The sequence below is a fragment of the Columba livia genome, chromosome 4 (assembly GCF_036013475.1).
Source record: "Columba livia isolate bColLiv1 breed racing homer chromosome 4, bColLiv1.pat.W.v2, whole genome shotgun sequence".
Lineage (NCBI taxonomy): Eukaryota > Metazoa > Chordata > Aves > Columbiformes > Columbidae > Columba > Columba livia.
Genome location: NC_088605.1, coordinates 20,076,238 through 20,100,846, shown reverse-complemented (window position 1 = coordinate 20,100,846; position 24,609 = coordinate 20,076,238). Strand labels below are relative to the sequence as shown.

The window sequence follows — 24,609 nt, the reverse complement described above, 5'->3', positions numbered from 1 at the left end:
ACTTTCCTACCAGACCTTGGCTTTAGATAGGTATAAGCCTAGAGAGGATCATGTATCTCACGTCATAATATCTATTTCTGGTGCTTTTTCATAGCATTGCTGAGTCATATAATAGCAGCAACTGTGACTTATCAGATATGCAAAACAACCAACATACACGAAGTACCTAATTTTTCTAGTGTTTAGTCCATTTTTCATATGTTTTATTATTAAGCAAGTGGCATGGGCTTTAGCAGTAACATTCTGTATCTTCTGGTTTGTAAAATCCCATGTGTACATTTATCATGTATTAAAATATAATTATCCAGAAGTAGGATTTCTTGGGATTAAAACAGAAATGAAGCCCATGGACCTAGATCAGTTTTGAAGAAAAACACATGCTGAATCAGAAATGCAGTTTATATACTGAGCTGTTTATGCACTTTGTGTATGGCATATATTTTTAATCTTAGTTTTAAATTTTATATTCACCTTTCAGGAGGTCTGTTGGGAAATTTACAGAACTATTGTACATATCCAAACTGCTTATCATGTCATTAACGAAATGAACCACTGGGTAAAGGACAGGCTGACAGGAAAAGTGTAAGTGAGGAAAAATCCTGTTTAGTTTCTCATTCCCCAAACTATTCAGGGAAATGAAATTTACTGCCTTCTTGATAAGTAAGCTGGATTTCATCAAAGGAATATCAATTTGTACTGCCAGTTTCTTCTCAAACAGCATTAAATCTGGAAGGCCTTGGATATTTAGTAACACATGAGACAACAAGAACAGGTTTCCTATAATTTTAGGTTGGATAATATTGTATGTGATCTACCACCTACTCCTTCTTAAAACGGAAAATCAAAATGTATTTAGCAATTAATATAATGATCTGATTCTTTAGAATTTATCTGAGTATTTCTCACACAATCCAATTTTAAATTTCTAGCCTTCTCTATAGAAGGTCTTGTGAAGAAGTTATTCCAGTAGGAAATTACTCAGTTTAACAGCTAGTGAAATAAATAGAGCTTTACTTTTTATTTTGCCAGAGCATCCAAATTTTAACTTCTCATAACAACTTTTATGAGCAGTCTTCAAGAATTAATTGAAGACTTTGGGAAGGTCTGTCTTTACAAAGTATAAAATTGCAGCTGGAACTTCTGGCTTTCTGACTGAAATGTAAATGAAGAGATAACATCACTGTAAGATTATGGTTTGTGCAAGATTATACTTCTGATACTGCTGCGTTTAAAACCAGAGTGAGTGAAAGTAGAATCTGGGGGCATTTCACTAACATCTCACTTAATACATTTTAAAGAACCCTTTACTTGCTCCAGCAACTTCAATAAGCAAACACTGCTAAAATAAAATACTAGTTGTTATGGATCTTTTGTCATGATCTCATCAGAAATACCTTTCCTACTTCAATTTATTCATTTTTCCCACATTGCAGGATTGCAAAATGAATGCACTAGAATAAAAGGAGAAGAAAAGAAGAAATAAGGTATCCAAGAAGTGAGACAGTAGTAGCCACAATTTGTATGATCTGTGCCTGTTTTGTGCTGCTTTGTCTGTACAAAGCTCGCTTAACACCAGTGCAATTGATCACAGAATGGGCCAAACCAGTATGCATGAAACTGCAAATGCAAGACTTCTGACACACACAAAAAATGATTAAAATCTTCCACATTAGTTGCAAATTTTCAAATGTTTGTTAAAGCAAAATTGACAGTATTTCATATAACTTTTCTGTAGACAAAGATTATCTCTCAAAGATCCATCTTCTGATCTGTTTGTCTGATTTATAAGCCTCTGGGTATTTGGGGATACCACAGCATCCTAACTGAGCCTGGCTCTATCAAAATGTTAATGTAGAGAATTCAGAACAGAATTTGTCCTTAGACTTTTGTTTCTCCCTTCTTTTGAGAGCTGAGTCTTCTCCTTGGCAGCTTTAAAGCAGTCTTCTAATGTAAGCAAAGACTAAACAATCAAAATGAATTTAAAACTTACATACTTTCAGTCGCATTAACTCCCTGCACAATGTAATGTTGTATAAACATGGGCAAATAGTACAAACTAACTATGGGAATGGTTCCTCGGAGTATGTTTTCTTAAGAATTATATAGACAAAAGCATGGCAAATAAGGCAAATACTACTATCGTTTAACAGCCCATCTATGCTGAAACTATGGAAATTATTATTTTCAGTGTTTCAGTGTTCAAATAATGTTTTGAAATCACTCTGTGTGGAAATACTGTCAAATACTCCCAGGACAGCTTAGCTCAAGAGTTGAAATAAATCAGAGTATTTGTTATCACTATGGGCTTGACCTAACTCTCTCTGTTTCTCAAAAAATTGTAAGTGACAATTTTCTATATCCAGTTGTTGGATAGCATTAGGCCTATCAAAGAAGTCCATACTGCAAAGATAATTTGGTTAATTTACAAATAAAGATAAACATTCCAGAAATGAAGACCTAGAACAGAACTTCAGCTGAGGTAAATTGTCTTCACTCTCAAAGGTCCCCTGCACCTTGTCTTACTTCATTCAATAATTAGTCCAAACTGTCAGCTAGCACAGTTCCAGTTAAGCAAAAAACTGGCCTGGAGATTGTCACAGTAAAAGAACAAGAGTCAAACAATAAAATACTTAGTTGTGTACAAGGAAATACATAGCCATGAACCTAACTTAAAATCTTACTTTCATTCTAGGAGCCCCAAAACTAGAAATGGACAACCCATTCTTTCACTGCCTGAGTACCTTTCCATGCAAAACCATGATGATGGAAAACCAGCAAAATTCTAGACATCACACAATCGTTTGCTTTTCTTTTTATTAGATCAGTATCCCACTTGGGTTAAGTGCTATCAAGGACAGAGTATTGTTTCTTTGTGGGATTTATAGACGATAGTAGCTCTCTATGTCGTACCAGCAGTAATGGTAGAAAGGTCTTCTAAAGGAGAGACATTTTGCAAGATCTCCTAAAAGTTTTCAGTATAGCTCTGGGTTTAGAAATAACTCTGGATAGGTATTTCATACTGCAGTCCTACTGCAAATACTTTATTTCCTGTTCTCTTTTTCTTATTCTTTACCCTCACTTCATGTTCCGAATTCTCTCAAATGACTAAAATTCGTACTCAGAATTCAGTTGTTGATAAGAGACTTGGCCAGATGTGTACTTTGGAAAAAGTAAGGCTGTGTATCCCACTTTAGCTACTGAATAATAGAGAATTCATCAAAATATAAGCAAATTGTATGTTCAATTTCTAGTACAGACTTGTGGAAATTTATGTCAAATCAGATGACTGCTGTTCATGGCAAGTTTATGATTCCTATAAAAACTGAAGATTTCAAGTACTACTGTTGTTGATTAAATGAATTCTTATGTAAATGTAATTTCAGTAGTTTTCTGATGCAGACAATACTTCTCTTGCTACACATAGCTTAGGTTCCCTTAAGCCAAGGATTAAATGATTCTTGGGAACTCAGATGCCAAGGAACAAATTTCAGTAGTATTAATTTAAAGGTATTTATATTCTGTTGCAGAAACTGATACTCCTCCAAAAATTTAGATGTCAGATCAGATGTCATGAAACACAAAGTAACTTCTCTGTGTACATAGTAAGCCACATAAACTTTGGAATCTTAAATTAAAACCGTGGCTTCAGACATGCTGGTACCAATTCACCCAATAATACGTCAGCTGACTTTCTCTATTTCCTCCCTACTAACTGCACAGCCAGTCCCTTAATGACTTAGTTGATGTTGTGAAGCTAACATCTCTTTATCTAATTCTGCGGAAATGTGGAAATCTATTTGATCCTAACGTCATGAGTATAGCGTGGCTTCTTTTGAGAGCAGAGCTGTCTGACAAATGTAGCACTGGACTAAGTCTGAAGACATTGCCTTCCTTTTCCTGACTCTTCCACCAGCCCATGGAGTGGCCCGTGCCAAATATTTCACTTTCCTGTGCTTCGTTTTTCTAATCTTTAAATTGAAACTCATGGTGGCTGCAGTTAACGTAAGTAGCTTCTTTCATATACTTCTGTGAGATCTACTAGTGAAAATCTCTAGCAGTAAACCAGTAGTGCCTCTCTCATGTGCTGAACTGAAATCTTAAAAAGAAAAGACTACAGCTCTCAGCTGTTACAGTTAGAGGTTTATTTAGCAGTCCGTTCCAGTTTTGTTGCTGAAATTACAAGCAATGGGGGCTGTTTCTGGTGGCAGCCCCTGATCTTTCATCTGTTTGTTACAAACCATGCCACAACTGTACCTCAGAAAACAATCTTGGGCAACTGGTACCTTAGAACATGTGATGGATTCTCACTTTGGCCGGTGCTGGTCTGTATGCAAAAATGTAGTCAAATGAGCCTATTAATGGTACTAACGCCTGATAGTGTTAATTAAAAAAAAAAAAAAGTGACCTCTTGGGCCATGTATTAATGATGGTAAATTGGCATGTGGTTCTAGCATCCACAACACAAGAGTGTGCGGGGCTATTTCCTTGAATCTCTAGCTTGAATCCTGCACTGCTTTTTCTGACGAACTAATATATTCACAGAGGGAAGAAAAACATAGGGCTGTACAACCCAGTGTATAGCTTACAGAAGAAACAAGCATGTTTTAAAAATATCTGTTTTCTTCTTTCATGGGTTTCTGTTTTTTCTCATAAGCACTTGTGCATCAGTTATGGTAAGCCATGAAAAAGAAAAGGGTTGGCTTCAGTTGTTCAGTGAGCATTGTTACAACTACTGCCCTCAGTTTTAACAGTAAGATGGCCAGGTATATGGAGAGAAGAAATGCAGCTGAACCTAGTGCGTAGCGATCTCTGGAGCCAAACTGAATTTCTGGTTGTTCTTTCACCTGGGAAACACACAGAATCTCTAATATAATTATAAAATTAGACCTGAAGAATTATGGAGACAATATGCTTTACTTGTCCTGTTCATCAGTGAACCTTGAACGTTGTACAAAAGTCACAGCCATCACCTGGGAGGCCTCGTTTCCTCTCTTCTGAGGAAGATGGTATGACAGGCTGACTGGATGCCCATGAAAGCATCAGGGCCAGCTGCGACGTGTCTCACAGCTATGGTGGGTGGATGATACTGCAAACATCCAACAAGTTCAAATAATATGAATTTGTGCTTCAGAAGAACGAACAGTGGTCACCCCCAAAATTGTTTAAAAGTTACCTTGAGATGTGTCCAGATCAAGTATCATCCATCAAGACCTGTGGATTCTTCCAGGCATTTATTAAGCTACATGCCACAGCCGTGTCATACATGACCACTGGAGATGCATATTGCTTGCCTTTGATCCCTTCTACAGTTGGTGAATGTTATTTCAGAAATTACTGATGGTACAACAGGGTGTTCTGAAGTAAATTTCATCCTTAGTGCTATTGAGTTCAGATGAGCATGATATACACCGGTCTTGATTTCAATTACTTCAAGATAATGATCAGACTCAAGCTCAGATCACCTTGAAAAATATTAAATTAAATGTGTTCTTGAGAATTTTTTATGTTCTCCAAAAGTGTGGCCTAATCCAGATCTCCCTGTAGTTTGTATCTGTGTGAGTAACTCCACTGAATCAGCGGCCTAATGCCAGTGTAACCTTGGCAAGTGAGAACAGAAGTAGACTACTACTTTCCATATATATTTCTCCTAATTAATTTATTTTATTTCACTTGCCAGGACAAAAAACAGCTGGCAACAAACCCAAAATTTTTTGTTGGTTTGAGAACAAAATAAAGGTAAGCTTTTCCAGAGTCATCATTTTACAAGTGAAGTTTCTCTTTAAATTTAAGTAATGATCTTTGTTAAATTAATGAAAAAACAGAACAGATTCATATTCTTCAGGAAAAATGAATGAGGCAAATATAAATGGATGTGTTTTGGTTTGGGATGAGAAAAGCATTATACACATAGCATGGAATGACAGACCGCAGCAACTGTTTTGGCTGCAAAGCCAGTGTGTTTGGTATTTGACATTAAAGGGAAAACAAGAATTAAGACAAAAAATTAATATAATATATATAATATAATATAATATAATATAATATAATATAATATAATATTATATAATATAATATAATATAATATAATATAATATAATATAATATAATATAATATAATATAATTATAATTATATAATTATATATAATTATATATATATTTTATATATATAATTATATATAATATATAATTATATAATTATATAATAATAATATAATTATAATATAATATAATAATATAATTTATTGTGGATTACCAGGCCTCGTCTTTGAATACAGGGAAAAATATTTTTATACTTTTCTCTAAACTATCTACACAGGCAGACTATGGTACCAAAATTATTTCTTAATTAACAAAGCCAATTTTGTCAATAAGGTAGTGTTGTTAATAAAGAAGACAACTCAAAGGAAGTTCTTGCCTAAAACTTCCAACATCCCAAATAATGCATTATTAACTTCAAGTGGGACAGACATTCAGGTCTTTGTTTTTCCTATGTAATAAAAGTACATCTGTGATTAGCAAGCTTTTCATTAAAACAGCAGCCTTTTTTTCTTTCTCTTACAGCTTGCAGGGAGACAATGAGATGATACTGATCTGCACAGAGAACAATCTATCGTGCAATTAGCAAAATGTAGAGAAATTATGTTAAAAAGGCAACTCAGAACTGTCCAAACATTAAGATTATTGGTTGATTATTTGAGTGAAAAAAAAAATGGGAAAAAAAAAAAGCCTAGAAAAACAAAACTCTTTGATCTTAATATGTTTCATACAGAAATCTACTCCAAAAGGGGAGTCTGGAGCTCATAGCAAATTCTTATTTATTTAGTCTGGCAGTTTAACCAGCAGACACTGAATCCAGCTCAGCCCAGAAGCAGATGGTATTCATCCAGAACTTCTAAAGGAAACAGTAAAATTATTAAACATGATGTGTAACCTCTTGCTTAGACCTACACTATTGCCAGAGAAAAAACATTACACAAATGTGATACCAGTGTTTAAGAGAGGCTCCAGGGAAACGAAACCCTTGGAATTACAAACCTGTCTGTGAGCCTGGCACCCATAGAAGGGGCACTGGTGGGGATTGTAGTAACGGATAAAAATCTCTGGACATGTGATCTGCCCAAACTTTGTAGAGGAAGGCTACACCTTACAGATTTAGAGATCTGAGCATGTGAACAAGATGATCCAGTTTGTTTAAACAGTAATTACACAGTTGTTGGGATTTGCACTAGCTAGCACCCCCTCACTTGTCCTGCACGTGCTTTTGGTTGAAATTAGTACCCTCTGGAGTCAACCATGGCTTGATACTTATCCCTCAGCCTTCCATGTCTGTGCTGCATATGCTGCCTCCCACCACCACCCTGTCTGCTCATTTGCTGTCTGCAGCATGTGGCTGTGCCAACTGGCTTCACAAAGCAGGCCATGTCCAAGGCCATTTGGCCCATTTTGCATTTCTGCAGACTACACGAGGCCTCTGGCCATGGCTGCTGGACCTGAATGGCTTCAGCCCTCTTGCATGTGCTGAGGAAGCAGTGGTGGGCCCATCCCTTGGGATGGGGCTAGGTGATGGACTCCGACTGCCATGAGGAAGCTGGTCCTTCACACCTTCCCGCATACAGCTGAGACTGATGTCTGGGACATGGATGGGTTTTTTAGTGTTTTTTTGCAGTGTCCTGCAGGCTGGCCAGTCTCTCACCCCCTTAAGAGCAAGGAGGTTAGTAGGACCATGCAGTGGTATGTACCACTGATGACCAGCTGCACCCATGACCCCCAGAGGTGAAGAACATTATGCCAAGTCCTCCACAAGAGCCTACTGCTCTCTGTCAGTTCAGCCTTTTCCACGTGGCATGCTCATGGCAGCCTTATCTACACACAGCCTGGTACTGCCACTCCCACCACCAGTGGGCTTGCAGTGGGAAGACGTGAATGGCAAGAGATGAAGCCATCTGCTCACATGTAAGTCAGGACAATAAGCCTGACAAATGTCATATTAATTTGCACATACAGAAAAAGTGAGCTGCAATGCAAACATGGCTCTGGGCTACCTTTACGAAGCAATGAGTGATTCAGTGGTGGCAGTGCTGGTAAAAGTCTTAACAATTCAGTAGAATACATGCTGAGTTTTTCAATGACTTGCATGTGTGCATCAGGCTTTGTGTTCTGTTTCTTTAACTTAAAACATTATTCCCTTCTGCTGTGGGCACAACACACATCACTGAGCTGCAGTATCATTTCTTACTTTGTTTCTTCATTGCTTCTTTAGGCCTGGGATGATTTAACACATGACAATCAACATTCACTGACAGTCCTGAAAGACTTATCTGGGCTGAGGGAGCAAATTTGGTATGGATTTTCTTGCCAGAAAGAGCTAGGAGAATCATGGAAGCAGGAGTTCAGGAGCAATTTAAGACCATGGACAAGTAGAGTGTTGTTCTGGAGGGAAAGAGGGAACAGCATGATTAGAAGATTGGAAATAAAAAGTAGGAAAGAAAAGTAGGAGTGAAAGGCAATTCTGAATGGAGCCCCACAGGAAGCTTTGGTACAGCTGTTCGTCTCTTTCATAAATGCTCCAGAAAATGGGAAGAAGGTTTGAGGTAGAAGAGTTTTCTGCTTCTGCTAAGTCATTCAAGGAAAGGAGAAACAAAAACTGACTTGAAGGACTGCCGAAAGATCTTTCTGATAAAATGGGAGAACTAAAAATAACTGCAAAGCAGAAAACAATTATAACTTTTCATGAATAGTGTAGGGCTCTAAACTAGATATTACTATGCAGGAGAGAGACTACTGAATTTACAGTAGGTTATTCCACAAAAACATCAGTTCAATTCTCAGTATTCATAATAAAGGTAAATAGGATTACAGGAATTATTAGGAAAGGAACAAAGGAAAAAACAACACAAAACCACAATGTGCCATTATTTAAATTCTAGGTTCATCTTTATGCGTTAGCATCTGTGAAATACTGTAGAATAACTAGAAAAGATTTTGGACCTGGGCCACAATGCTCATGGAATGTAAAAATTGCTTGTTTACAAGGAATGAACAACCAACCTGATGTTCTTCAGATATGACGAAATTGTATCAGGTACATAGAAGTTAACTTCAGAATGATAATTCACTGTCTGTCATGATACAGTGGAGAGACAGTGTATTCTCTTTGACTGCAACGATCCCCCTAATTATTCTCCTAATCTTGTCTTCCCTCCTGATCACTAAATATGTGTCCCCCAGACCTCCATTCGCTCTTTTTCTTCTCTTCTTTTTAAGCAGATCCTGGAGAGTTCATGGAAGACTCTATGCATCCAGCTCAGCAAGTTTGGAAGCCCAACAGATGATAAGTGCACACTGTCAGTCCAGTCTATATTTGACAACATGAATAAAAATTAATCCTTAGTGTACCGTTGCTTCCTCAAAGTACAGGAAAAACCAAGCTGTAACTCACCAGAACACCAGCAATTAACCTCTCACTGCAAAAGTACAGTGGTGCAACCAGTATAAAAGCTGTAGATTAAAAACTAATTGGGGGAGAATCCAACTCCAAATTGCAACACATCTATGGTAAATAAATAATACAGTAAATAATAATACTGCTAATATCAGCCATTCAACACAACTGCAACTGAAAACATACCAAATAATTTTCTCTAATGCAGATCTAATAGCAGGTGCCAAGAATTCAGAAAGATCTCTTCCACATTAAGAATGAGCCCAGAACAACAATTAGATATCTTGCTTATAGAAAGCCTCGAACTCCTTTACAAGGTATTTAATTCAGTAAAGGAATTGCTAAACACAGTTACCCAGCCTGTATTTTGCAGCAGGTCAGACCATCATAAGAATTGTAAATAATTATAATAATTTCTTTTGATACACAAAGATTTCTTAAATCTCAGAATCAGATTGAAAGCCCTAAAATTTGAAGACTTCATTGAAGTGAATTACATACAGATATAGAAAGCAGGATCAGTACCTCGAGTGTAAAGGACAGATTAGAAAGGCAAACAAAGGCTGCAAAATTTGGTCTGAGTTGGTTTGTCCTTGATTTTTCTTCTACAGAAAGTAATTTTCAAAATTACTTTGAAAGAGAAGTTGTTAACCAGAAGTTTCGGCTAGTCTGCATTTTATTATCTATGAAGAGGAGCAACAAAAGCAACCTAAGTGCAGTAGTTCTTTCCAAAAAGCATTCGTTATTTTTCCTGTGCATTACCACTACTAAATCAGTACCTGTCTTGGCTGCCATTTCGGCTGTTTGGGATATTATAATAATTTTAAACTGTCAGAGTGTATGTTTAGGAAAAACTTGAATAATTACAATTATATTCAAAACTAAAACAGTTAAAAAAATATGTATAATTCAGTGTGAAGTTAGTAATTTGAGTGGTTGATTAGTAACACCTGTAAATTTTGTAGTAGAAAATATATAAAAAAATTAAAGCTGAATTAGCTAGCTAAGAGAAAAATCTGGTTTCAGAGATGTTGTTGGTACCTAGTGTCCAGGCTTAATGCTCAGTCATTGCAGAAATGGAAACCTATTTCAACTTTCATTGCGTCAGTATGCTTGTCTCCCATTTTGAGATTCACAAGTGGAAAAATAAACCAGAACGTGTCACTTTGGATTAATTTCTTACCAGTGCATTACACCTTTGAAACTAGAATTGAGTCCTGCCGGACTGAATGTTTTTTTCAGCTGAGACATTCATACATTGTATAGACTAAGTGCCAGCTTGAGTCATTTTATCTCAGATTTTTAAAAGAAATGGAAAAAATGAAATTAATCTGATAAAGAAAAGATTATCTAGAAATTGGAACTTTAGGTGTAACTTTTCAATCTACTCTCCTACATACCTGTTCCCATTAATGGCATTATAAAGCAAAGCTGGGGAGATTGTATATCGACTGTAAGGTGACCTCACTTGTTATGAGGAACCAGTAATTGCCTTACCTATTTAAGTAGAAGACATTTTAGATGTGAAGTTTTCCATTGAGTTGTAGCAGGGATGCATTTATAATATTAATTTACATACTTGGCCATAAAAAAGCTGTATACTGGAAGTTAAAAGCCCATGACTCTGTGAAAACACCAGAGAGGATGATGTTTATGCATTCAAAAAGCAGAGTGCAGAAGAAAGACTTTCTTCTAAACAATCAAGATTGTTGTGTTTTACTTACACTAATGCGTTAGTAATGTAGTACAATTTATCAGTTCATTAAGTTTGTATTCACGTCCTTGCACTGAGAAGAAGTGCAGGCTTCTGCTTAAAATAACCAAGAATTTTGATAACATACTTTCATAAGGTTTGACCCCAGAACATTAAAATTAGTGAGTCTTTCTATTGACTTGCTGGGGTTTGGATCAGGCACGTACAGGGCTTTCATAAGAAGTTAGCACTTCACCAAGTGAGATAAATGTAACAGCTCTTCTTTTTCTGAGCACACCCAATCTCCAGTCTGCTCTGAAAAATATGAAGATAAGAATCATTTTGATGCAAGGCATGCAAAATGTTCACTATGTTCTTCTCTGCCCTTTTATTCAGCTACTGTTACCATCCTAAATGTTGTTGGTTGAGAGATGGATTTGTCACTCTCATCACTCACCGGTTGTGATTTACTGGTTGCGGTGTCACAGACTCCCTCTGAGAAATATTGCAGACACACGAGTAGCAGCAATATTGCAAGGGGTTAACGCTGTAATCTTTTTCTAGCCTATTTATAATCCCGACAGGAGTCCAGTAACAGGAGAGGGTGGATCTTAAAAAGTACCAGAGGGGATGTGTATGGATGTGCGTTTGTACGTGTGAGCGGGGATGTGCCACATGCTTTGCTTTTCTGAACTGCCTGGTCTGCCCACAGAATAAATCCTGTTCACTCTGAGCAGGACTCTGTGTGCTGGGTGCTCCTGACGGAGAGTTAGAAAAGCTTCATTGCACAACTGCCTCTCTTGTGTTTCTCCCGAAGATTTCATTCAGAAATGTATTTGTTTACTGAAGGAATGGGCAGATAGTAACAAACCCATCCTCTTCTTCCTCAAAGATAACCTGTGGATACTGAAGAATGGAAATAGTCGATGCAAGCTTCCTCGGGAACGGTACCAATATTACTGCTTTTCTGTGTGATATCATATTGGAAAATGACACTTTCTTCTGTGTGAATGATCCACCTTATCCTTCTAAAGGTATGTACAGAAATAGAGATTTTTTCAGGCAGTTTTAGTTCTAGCTGAAAATAGAGGAACTATGGAAAGAAACAGTTACACAAGGCTTTTTCTGTGAGAGAGTACAAAATCACCTGCTTGCTGATAAGTTAGAAAGAGAAACATGCATGAGAGAATTTAGTATGTATTGGTTTTCCAAGTTAAAAATTCAACCAGAAGAAAATTTGGATATAATGGAAAACTAAAACAGTAACACTATCGGGCACAACATATAAACAGCTCTGCTAAGGATATGGAGAAACATTATTTTTACCCCGAGCAATTAAATAACAATGGAGTTATCTTACCTGATACTGTGTATTAAAGTGAATAAATATTAATTTATAGCACTCTGAGGCTGAAAAAAATCCATGTATTAAAATATTTTTGATTGCTGTATCATTTCTTACTTCTGCACAAAGGACGAACTGCCATGGTAAGTGAGCAGCGCACACTAAATAGTGTGAGCAGAATGCGCTTTTAAGAAGTCATGTTTGGCCCTCCAAGTGGACATTGTCTGCTTGTGTTGTATTTTGATGTTATGCAATTCAGGTAGATCAGAATAAGTTTAAGAATTTCAGAACTTCCACAGATTTGATATTGGTGTAAAGACATAAACCTTAGTAAAACTAAATACAGAAAGGTTTTTGAAAATATGTATAGTGCATAACCGATTTTTTTTTCTTGTGACAATTTTCAGATCTGCATCAGATTATTCGGATTCTGCTGTATTGTTTGATATTTCTGCTCAGTGTTTTGGGGAACATTCTGGTAATTACAGTACTGATTAGAAACAAGCGGATGAGAACAGTCACCAACACTTTTCTGCTGTCACTAGCAGTCAGCGACCTGATGCTCTGCCTTTTCTGCATGCCATTCACCCTCATTCCCAACCTGCTGAAAGATTTTATTTTTGGTAGCGCTGTTTGCAAAACTGCCACTTATTTCATGGGTAAGTCTTGGAAGTTTATACTTACTTCGAAGATTGCTAAATGAGATAAGTGAGAAGGTCATTAAAGCAGTAAAAAGCCAATTGTTTCCATCTGCCATTGAACAGGTACTAAAATAATAAGGAAACAACTTAATAGTGCAGAACTTTGTGGTTCAGGTTCCCTCAGTACGATCCAGCAAAACACCTCTGTGGGTAGTTAAAATTAAGTGAGAAGTGTGTTGCACGATGAAGCTTTAATGAGGAGCCCAACACATGCACTTGCTTACCTATTGCTGGCAGGGTTATCAGCACTGTTCAGGTCACCCAGCAGAAATGACATGGTTGTACCAGCCTCACAAAGGGCAGATTTTGCTCACAAATTTTTGGTCTCAGTGATACATGGAAAAAAAAAGTTCCAAAATAGGTGTCATTTGTGGAACTGGAAGTTAGAAGAAGCACCTTTTGAGAAGAGACCATGTGTGATCAGAGCTCACCAGGAGACCGCAATAGACAGATACAGGTTTTAGAGGCTGACTTTAAGAAGCATCACTTTTATATACCTTGCCATGCCCCCTTTGGTTGAAAAGCCAGGGGTTTCAAAATGCCTGGATTATGTATGTCTGTACAAGCAATTTTGTCTCAGTTGTTTGTTTCTTTAAAAATAAATTAAAAAGTAATTAAAAAAATCACATTATGTAAGGTTTTTACTACCTTGGGAGATCCTCAGGTAGTTCCAGAAACCTCAGGTCTGCTTTCGAGCCGTGCCCTTGAGAACTTTGATGTAATGTGAAAGTACACACTTAAAGTGTGCGAATGGGAAATCAACATCTTTTTGTAGATAAAGCAAATAGATCTAAAGGCCATGTTTAAGCAATTATGAGGAATTGTTGCCACAAATACCATAAAACATTACTGAAGCATTGTAATCTTTCTCCTATTTCACACTGTGTAAATTACTTTATAAAACATCCAGTGAAATATTTTCAAACATGAAGTTTTTCATGATGAAGGTGTTTAAGAGTCAGAAACCAGGTATTTCCCATTAGGAGTTCAGGTTAACAGAGGCTTCAGCTGACAAACAGGTACTGACATCCATTGCATTATCTGTGCTCATTTTTTCATTTTAAGATGTAGGAAGACTTATTTTAAACTACAGATAATTTGTTTAAAGCAAACTGTAAAGATATTGGCATTTCATATTTTGACACACATTAGAACATTCACAGAGGCCACTAAATGAAAGATCTTTCACTGAAAGAAAAATTTGTGACAAAGTTAAGAAGAAATATTTATAATCTTGCAGTGATAAACTGGGGCGCCTCAGTGACAGAAATACAGACCACTGCATTGCATTTTATAATGTATGAATAGGAGAAATTAAGGACACTTGAAGGACAAAGATTCTGGTTCATTCTTCATTCTCCTGCTTTGTAATTCCATTAGCACCTAATTAAAAAAAAGATAATATATTTAATTCTCTTGAATGAGAAAATCAGATCAGCAGTCAAGCAAGACACTTGAAAAAATTAAAACAACGGAAGAGGCGTTATGAAGTCCTGAGTTAAAAGAGTAATTAACAGCATAATCCCACTGATTTCAAATGCTTGTTTGAATTTCAGTGCAATTAGTGGAGTGGATAAACCACAGCAGCAAAAAGAAGAATTAGGAGGAAAAGTGTCTTCTTTCCCTGTTATAATTTCATGGTTTGACAAAACAAATCTTTTATATTGGACTTCTGGAGTTAAAGAAACACAGAGCAGGAACATCAGTTTGGAGACCCAGACCTATTGCCCACACATTCTTTGCTGACTTAGTATGATATTCATCAATGTTTTGGCTTATAAATAGTTTGCTATATTTTTAATTTTTATATATGTACAAAAAGTTAGCAAGACTATTTGAAAATAAAATGAATCTTTTAAACAAGGGAATAACCTTTTTCTTTCTTTCATATATATAGGTATCTCTGTAAGTGTATCTACATTCAACCTCGTTGCTATATCTTTGGAGAGATACAGTGCCATTTGCAAACCGCTGCAGTCCAGGGTCTGGCAGACAAAATCTCATGCCTTGAAAGTGATTGCTGCTACCTGGTGTGTTTCCTTCATTATCATGTCACCATACCCAATTTACAGCAAACTGGTGCCTTTTACCAAGTATAACAACACCACAGCAAATATGTGTCGGCTCCTTTGGCCAAGTGATGTCATTCAGCAGTCTTGGTAAGACATAACTGACTGTTAGCAAATGCATAATTATCTGGTGGAAAACAGGATTTCATGGTAGCATTAAGCCTGTTGAAAATCAAGTAATAACCTTCAGCAAACATTTACACTTCTATCATGTTTATTTAAGAATTTTTTTTAAAAAAAGTGTTTTTAAGCTGCTTACATTTTGACACTTTTATGACTTTTCCCTTGTCATAGGAATGATACCCAACATGGCAATGATTCTCACAGTATGGTCTGCTAAGCCCCTACTGTCACTGTAAAAAAGCATCTGTCATTCAAGTAGGAGTACTGCTTTCACTCATTTATACAGAAACTTAAATATTTTCAGAGAAAGCCTTCATTAATCTTTCAGAGACACAGAGACATACAACCATCTCCCTGGGAGCTGCCTTGCCTGTTAATTTGTTTGTCTGAAGGTCCCTGATGCAGAGAAGTAGAATATGAGAACTTGGAGAGGTTGCAAATGAGGTTGAGAATGGAACCCTTTGGTCACTTATAGAAAATAGGGGCAGAGAGATGAGAGCAGAGACAGTGCTCCAAGTCACATCCAGGCAGAGTAAGTAAGTAGTAGCAGTGTCAAGCAGCAATATTATTAATAGTTAGACATTGTGCCCTTGTGCAACAACTAAATACTTCAACTGGCACTGAGAAGAGGTAAGATATTTTGGATACTGAAGGTCAGTTGGAACTGGAAACAAGATTAAAGTGTGCACCACTTCAGTGTGGTGTATCCACAAACACAGTAAATTTGTATTAATGCTTTCAGTAGTCTCAGGTATTTGCCAAGTATCTGCCTGAGGACAAAAGAGGATGGAGGGTGCAGGGCAAAATTCTCTTCTTCTTTCCCTTCCCCTTCCCTTCCTCTTCCCTTTTGCTTCCCTTTCCCCTTCCCTTTCCTCTTCCCTTTTCCTTCCCTTTCCCCTTCCTCTTCTCCTTCCCCTTCCCTTCCCTTTCCCCTTCCCTTCCCTTTCCCCTTCCCCTTCCTTCCCTTTCCTCTTCCCTCCCTTTCCTCTTCCCTCCCTTTCCTCTTCCCCTTCCCCTTTCCCTTTCCCTTTTCCTTCCCTTTCCCCTTCCCCTTTCCCTTCCCCTTCCCCTTCCCTTTTCCCTTCCCTTCCCTCCCCCTCCCCAATCAAGTAAAAGCTGCTTCCTTTAGCAAAGGTGTTGCCAGTCTTGTGATCCCTCCCAGGGATGCAAGCCCAGGTGGTGGCTGCTCTGTCCCTGCCCGTGTGTGCCACGACCCTTGGCAAGTCAGATCTCACTGAAGTAGACTGCCAGTACCAGGGGCTCCTTTGAGAATCAGCAGCTGCTCCTCTAGCTCATGCCAGGCAATTTTTACATCATTCAAAGCTACAGGGCGTCTGACACTTACCTGGTTAAGCAGGGAGCCCCACTCCTTGGACAGAGACCTTCTGACCCCTCCAGCCACGGCGGGAGTGCCCATCTCCTCTGGGCCTGCGGAGCCTGGGTGACACATGTTTTGCAGCCACAATAACCTTGTTCCTGCTGTACGTTTCTGAGGGAAGAAGGAAGAGAAGAGGTGGGAAACTTCTAATTTCCAGGGCCATCAAAATGATGCTTTGTATTAGTATGAAAAAATTCCAGCAAAATCTTGAAATCCCAACCCACCCAAATTCTCACCAGGAGAAAAAGGAGTTTTTCTGGGTTTGTGCTGTTCCCTGGTCACAGATTGTTTTTTGATTCTTTAGGTACATTTTCCTGCTACTCATACTCTTTCTTATACCTGGGATTATAATGATGATTGCATATGGCCTGATTTCCTTGGAACTCTACAGAGGAATAAAATTTGATGCCAGCCAGAGAAAATCTTCACGAGGTAAAAATACATTTAGGTTTGTGGTTTTCTTTTAGGTTAGAGTTGAAGGTATGAGCAGGCATCTTGAGGCTACTGAACACAAAATTTCTATTTGCAAAAATATTCATTGCAGTCAGCTACAGTTGTGATCCTGCCAGATGCATTTATTGACAGAAGTTATTCCACTATTCACTAGCAAATAATTCCTCACCTATGGCTTGCTTGCAAAGACTCTGGGCAGGATACATTACATTTCTAATTTGCTTATTATAGAAATAACTTTTTTTTTTCTGACCATGGATGAGGACCATCTCTCTGAATAAACACCACAATAAAAACAGTCAAATTAAGACAGAAGCATACAACTTTGAAAACTATCTTCAGCGAATACTTTAGCAAACAGTCTTCTTACATTTTTTGCATCAGTTTATATAGAGTTAAGACATGAGAATATTGGGAAATAGCAGAAGCAGAGCAGCTGGTACATGACTGACTCAGAAGCAGACCAGTGCTATTTTGCAGCAGTTGTTCAGCTATGAATTATGTTATTTATTTAGACTTAGACTCCATTCTTTGCTTTGTATTTTGGATCACTGTTTAGAGATGTTTTGCTAACTATTTAAGTACCACTTTATATGCACAGAAAGAAAAATAAGTACCTGCAGTACCAAATACGAGGATGGAGATGGATGCTACCTCAACAAAACCAAAAGAAAAAGGAAAATGCCATTGCAACAGCTCTCCGTAACTAGCCATACCAAAATAGACAGGGTGAGAAGCAGCAGCTCTTCCGCCAACTTAATGGCCAAGAAACTTGTCATCCGCATGTTGATGGTGATAGTGATTTTGTTTTTCCTTTGCTGGACTCCCATCTTCAGCGTCAATGCCTGGCGTGCGTTTGACACCGCTTCGGCAGACCAGCGTCTCTCGGGAGCTCCCATCTCCTTCATCCACTTGTTGTCCTACACTTCTGCCTGCGTCAACCCCATCATATACTGCTTCATGAACAAGCGTTTCCGCATGGGTTTTCTAGACACTTTCACCTGCTGTGCCAAGCAAAAGCCCCCTGCAATACGGGGAGAGGTTGGTGAGGAAGAGGAGGGGAAGACCACAGGGGCTTCACTCTCCAAATGCTCTTACATGCACATGAATGCATCCGCACCCCCCTGAGCTGCGTCACAAGAAGCTGCCCATGGCCTACAGACATTCAAGTGTTTATCACCTGGTCTTGGAAAGTGACTGTGGCATCAGACGAACATGATTTAGTTCTGAGGTAATGAAACACTTCAGCGACAGTAAAAGCAGGGAGAATTTAATGGGAAATGGATGCTATCACTGTCTGAGCTTTATGTCACCTTCCTTTCAAAAGTACAGAGGAAGAGGGCTCTCTGAAGATAAGGGGCTTTATAAAAAGCCTTAGAAGATGCTCTATTTGTCACAAATTCTCCTGTAAAAATTGGTGTTCTTTACATCAACAGTTTCCCTCAGTTTTCAACTGCAGTTCTCTTAAAATTTTCAAGACGCTAATACAGTCTCCTCAAATGTGATTACATGTATGGCAGTCTTCACTTCAATATCTATGCCTCAGAATCAAAGTCTTTCTGTTACATTCATAGTATTTTTTCACATTATTTTAACTGAGCTAATACATATTGAGTTCATTTTGGTGTCATGGTCAATTAAAAGCAGAATTTTGGGGAGGGGATATTTGGTTTGTCCATGTGAAAATAACACTTTTAAGTAAAATATTTTTTTTTAAATAAAATGAAAATAAATATTTATGACTTTGTGGCTGGAATGCATTCTTCACTCAGTCAATCACTTGAATTAACATCTTTTCATGTATTTTTGGTTTAAACAGACCCCATAGAAAAAAGCCCCAATAGTGACTTTCTTCTGTGCAGCTGCAAGTACCCACACGTGCAAATGGAAGGGTCTTGGATGAACCCCAAACACCTGTGGAAATTGGGATAAATGCTTGGGATAAAGGTAAAAAGAGGTGATTTTACAAAGGACACGGGACTGAAGACGTAGGATGATGGCCATGGCAGTAACATATTTCACTAACATATTCACAGTCACTACTGTTGTGGTACTGGCTGAGTAAAAACAGAAGCCATTAGAGGTAGAAATGAAGAAGCAGCAGACACAACAAGCAAAAAGTGAGAGACTTTGTCAGAAAACAGTTTTTCTAAACTTTGGAACAATTATTTTCTCCAACTAGAGGTGTTTGTAAGCAGACTCAACAGAGGAAAAATGCCCCATTTGAATGTTGTAGCTATTGGTGGTTTATTGAGCAAGAAATCAGGCTCTTTCCTGCAGCGCAAGGGTGAGTGTGGGTGTTCAGGTCCTGCCCTTTGCTCAGTGGAGCTCAGCAGAAGAAGTTATATCATTTATTTTGTTTTGTGAAAATATCCTGTTGGAGATGCTTCTATCCTCTAGCTGAGTCACTATCATTTAAGACTTGTTATTAAACAGAGATTAAATTCGAGCACAGCGTGAAATGTAGATGTGGATATTAACTATGACCCCTCTCCAGGTTTTTAATCAGGAAAATCTGATCTCTTTACAGAATGATTTTAAATTGGAATTATATTTTGAGTTCCAGGCACCTAGATGCCTGTTCTGCACTCTGTTACTGCCTGAAACGGTTTACCCAGGCAGTGTAGCACACACCTTTGGCTATTATGTTTTTTGCATCCAGCTTGTCCACAGACAGGAAATTAAAACAAAATAAAAACCAAACACTATTTATGCACAATCCATAGAAACAATGTTTTGCCTGGCATGTTAATAAAGTAGCACTGTTCCTGAAACAGTGCTGAGAATGCTGACATTGATCTGACCTTTTGCAAATACCCATCAAATTAAATTATGGGATTTAATTCATAACAGTGAAATGAAAATTTTACTTCACTGAAGGATGCGGGATGAGACCCTCTACAGCTTGTCCTGAATGTTGAAATTGAAGGACCAACTTAGCTACTTATATATTTATGTGGAACAGTGAGAGCAGAAAAAATATTTGTTAGGTATTTTATGACATTTGAAAGCCTGGCTTTATTATAGGACACAGTTTTAAAATTTTTGGTTAAGTAAAAAAAAAAATCATATATTAATAGTATACTGGATGTGGATATTGCTGACTACGCGCTGTATAGTGAGACAGCCTGTTTCTCAGTTCTCTATGCACTTTAAAAGGCAAATTCCTTTTTTTGGATGTGGATTCTCTGATACCTTTAGAGCCCACACAGCACTACACACACTGTTCACCTGCTCCCACTGATTTAGTCCGAGGGTAGTGGTTTCAGATGCAAGGCAAAAGCTATTTTCAACAATGCCTTAATCAGATCACGGCCCCCCATGGCCTCCGGTACCTGTGGCTGAAAGGAGCAGAGTCTCTGATTGATTCCCCACTCATAACAATCAGGGAACTCAGTTTGGAGGTGACGAAGTAAGAGAGACAGATCCTGATGGAGCGGTGGTCGGGAGACAATTAAAGAAGGGTTAGAAAGGTGCCAGAAAGGATGTTTCCATTTGTCCGGGGCTCATTCTGTGCATGTGTTTTTCTTCCCCTTAGTTGCTCCCTGTGCACCTTTTTTTTTTAAACCAATGCGTTAACTCTTTGACCAAGTTCCTGAAGTCACGAGCCTTAAGCCAGATTCCAACAATGATTAGGAATTAAGTTTTAAAAATGTAATATTCAGTCCAGTCATGTTGTTGTCTTCTGCCCTGGTCTCCTAGTAGAGGAACCTTCAGCCTTTCTGTGACTTGCTTGCATCTTAATGCCATTTTCCCTGATCAGTGCATTGCAGAAATAATTCCTGCCTCTGAATGTTGCCCTTTTATTGCTAAAGAGTAATGGAATCCTCCCAGCACCTTTAATTCAGATACTGCCAATAGTGGAAATGTACATTCAACAATAAATATGAATGGAATAAACTGAAAAAAAAATATAAACTACAAAGTCTCCTTATTTTAACATTAGTTTATAGGGGCTGGGGGGAGAAATCCTATCCTAAAAGTCTACTTTTACAAGGGCAAACTGTTTCCCAGATAGAGCAAAGAGCAAAACACAAGATTCAGACAATACGTTTCAGGTATAAAATGCCCACAAATCTCTGAAGGTTTTCTTTTCTTCCCTGTGTTTCCTTGACTCCCAAGTGTTTTTCTCCCTTTGCCTTTCTCTTATCTCACTCAGCTGCATGTCACTATCTTTTTCTTTCTTCCTTCCCCTTCCTAGTCTCCAGGTTGCTTTCCCCCACCAACAATTGCTACATTTTTTTCTTCTTTGACAGGTTTATTTGCCTTCCCAGATTTATTTTCCCAGAAAACACTCTCATCTTCAATTCCCCCGTCACCTCTGGTCGACAGCCTCCTGAAACCCGCTGCCCCAAGCAACATATGCTGCCCACAACACAGCAGTTTGCAGGCACCTCAGAGCTCTGCCCTGAGTTCACACGTCCTCTCTTGAACACCAGCTCCTGGCAGGCTCAGACAAGCTGTATATACCAGTCCATCAAACAAAACCATTGTGCTAAATAACATCCAAGTCCTCTTTTGCTACTTCTGTCATTATTACTTACCACCTCACATTAAGACAGATGCCTAAAATCCTGCTAAATACAGCACTTGGAGGGGGTTCCAATTAAGGAGATAGTTTGCTGTTGCCAAGGCAAAATACAGATGCTCTGAATGAAAAGCAGCACATGGATTTGGAACTGCAGCCACTAAAGGTTTATGCCCCCCTTACATGAGACATGGCCTCTTTTCTGATGCTGCCAAGTCTTTCTTAGCAAGGTGCTGAGACTGTCTGGGGTCCCGCCTGCTCCTCTATCGCCTCCTGCTCCTCCTGCCTCTGAGCCCAGGGATGGCACAACCCACGTTCACTCATTGGGGCTCATCGTGATGCTTTCCTGGCTTGGAATAGGTTTTTTTTCAGGATCAGATGACAATGAACTACTACAATACAGAAATGCTGCAGCCAAGGCATAGCAAATAAACACACACCCACACAGTTTCTAACAGCGTTTAGGAGAATTTCACTTAAAAGCAGGCGCTGGCTCAGACCACGTGCACAACCGCCCCGGTCTGACAGCAGCTGCCTTTTGCGAGTCCTCACACACAGAGGCTGCCAGGGAACTCTGGATGAACAACCACGTAGCCCGGGGTACAACACTGCTAGAGCTTCTGAATCAAAGCTGCTCTACAGTCAGATACACTCACACCATGCACAGCCCAGAATGTGGAGACCATTGACTGACTGCAGTCAAACCAACTTGTAATGTTACGATTGCAATGGTGAATGCAGGTTTTTAAATTGTTTTCCTCATAAAGAATTAATCTCAGAAGAATTCATTTAGGTGCTGAGAGGATTTTAATAGCTACTCATATTTTTTCTCAGATACCCATTTTTCCATAGTGGAGGCTTTTTTTATACAAGGCAAGATACACAAACTAATAGTGTCTTCAGATTCAAGGACTGTACTTGTTTTGTCTTCCATTTCACAGGACTTCGGTAAACATGCTTCTTTTTTTCCCCTTAGTCTAAACTGAATGGATGTTGAGCTAAACTTAGGGTTCCTGGTGGCCAAAGATGTGTATTCTCAAGAGAAGAGTGAAGAAAGATAAAAGTTAACGGCTTTGAGCAAGGATTATATGAAAGGAAAGGTTGTAATCTTTTTATTATGGCGTCAGAGACAGGGTGGTAGAGAGTATAAAAACACTTTTTTTTTTTTAACAAAATGTCTTGTTCTCACATTTAAAATATGACACAGACCAACCAAATTACACTTCACGCAGGTGTGCACATATAGTAGACCAGCAAGTTGCTTGCTGTCTGACCATAGTTTTCCTATCCATTTTTCTATATGCATTATTCATTTCTGTTAAACTGTTCCAGCATTTTATGCACAATCCATCCCTGGCTGGTTTTGTCCACAGTTACATCCATATCATAGTAATGTGTGCCTTAAAGATGTCCGAATTTCTATCTAAGTGGTTTACAAAAAATCAGTTTCTAGCACATTTTTTCCTCCTGCAACACTTGTTAGGCTGCCTTGGGTACCTGCGTGAGGAAAAAAAGTGCATAGGAAATGTTTGTGAATTGTAAAGCTGCTGCTTTTCTTGCCTAATGGCAAACTATCCCTGCTAGGAGTGATTTGCATCTGCACATGAAATCCTGGCATGAAGAGTTTTCTCTGGCTTCCGCTCCCAGCTGTGTCCAAAAAGCACTAATTCCGAGCTACTGAGACAGCAGTTGTTCACTGTACTGTGAGATGAGAAGAAAACATCTTCATTAGCACCACTAGGTAGCAAATATCAAGTAGGAAGCTTTCCCTATGGGGTAAACACCATTTAATTAATTTCCTGCTATTTTGGCAGTTATTAAACATTTTTAAAATATCTCCTCTGATAGAATGAAGAAATGCAACTTAGATACTAAGTTTGATTTAAACCAGTGGACAAATCTCTGCATAGCTCCTGTGGACATCATGTAAACAGCAGTGTTACTAAACAAGCGTGGAGAACTACCACACATACAGAACTGAAATCTATAGGAAAGACGAGGGGCTGCTCATGCTCTTGGCTTGCTGTTAGAGCCATCTGACCTTGCTCTGAGAATATCTAGAACTGGTAGGAGGCGTTAATCATGACTAAGTGAAGAATGACACACAGAGGGGCAACTGCAATGAACAGATGACATACCCAAGGGAGAACTGGCAGGCCAGCTTGGAAGGCTGTGATGACTCCTGTAAACCGTCTGTGGGACCTTCCAACACCTGAGATCTTCAGGATTCCATAGCTAAACTGAAAGTAGATGTGGAGTAACCAGAGCTGCTTCCTCGCTCTGAAACTGGCTCAAAACTCAATCCACATCCCTGTGGTGGCATCTGGTAGCACTGCTGTGACTGGTTTGCTATCGTAAAGGAATAAAAGGATAGTAATGGCATCCAAGACACTCTGTCTGTGGACTTGCTTTGTCTGGTGGCTCCTCAAAAGATAGTCCTGACACAGACCACATGAGATTAGGAAAAATAACACCGTGGTTATGGCACTGGAACTAATTTGTTGTATGAGACAGGGCGCAGCTGCTGCTTCTGCTGAAAACCCAACCTCGCTTCCCTTCTAGCTTCCCAGGGTACTATGACTAATTTAATGCACCTCTGATCATCTGATGGAGAAGGACAGAGGTTATCAAAGGAGGAGGAGGCTGCCAGGTCTTGAAGACAAAGAGTTTTGTATTTGCAGTCCAGATGTGGTCGGCATTCAATGGAGGTACCAGAAAATCAGTATTGACTAAAGCAGATTTTCAGATGTAAGGCAGAATCTCACAGGGGATTTTTAACAAGAAGAAAGTTCTGCTAAGATTGAAGTCCTCGCTTCGCTGGGACTGCAGATCTAGGAACAAGATCCAGAAAAGAGATCTCAGTGTGCTTGTGTTTA

The 24,609-nt window shown here is 38.6% G+C and overlaps 1 protein-coding gene across 1 annotated transcript; it reads left to right on the top strand.

The window, feature by feature from the left end:
• The first annotated feature begins 11,786 nt into the window (after nucleotides 1-11,786).
• Nucleotides 11,787-18,938, top strand: CCKAR (cholecystokinin A receptor). The gene is made up of 5 exons (XM_065060675.1): nucleotides 11,787-12,170; nucleotides 12,889-13,140; nucleotides 15,080-15,341; nucleotides 17,057-17,184; nucleotides 17,807-18,938. Exons 1-5 carry the CDS (start codon nucleotides 12,050-12,052, stop codon nucleotides 18,331-18,333), a joined length of 1,290 nt encoding a protein of 429 aa, XP_064916747.1. The 5' UTR covers nucleotides 11,787-12,049; the 3' UTR covers nucleotides 18,334-18,938.
• Nucleotides 18,939-24,609: the final 5,671 nt, after the last annotated feature.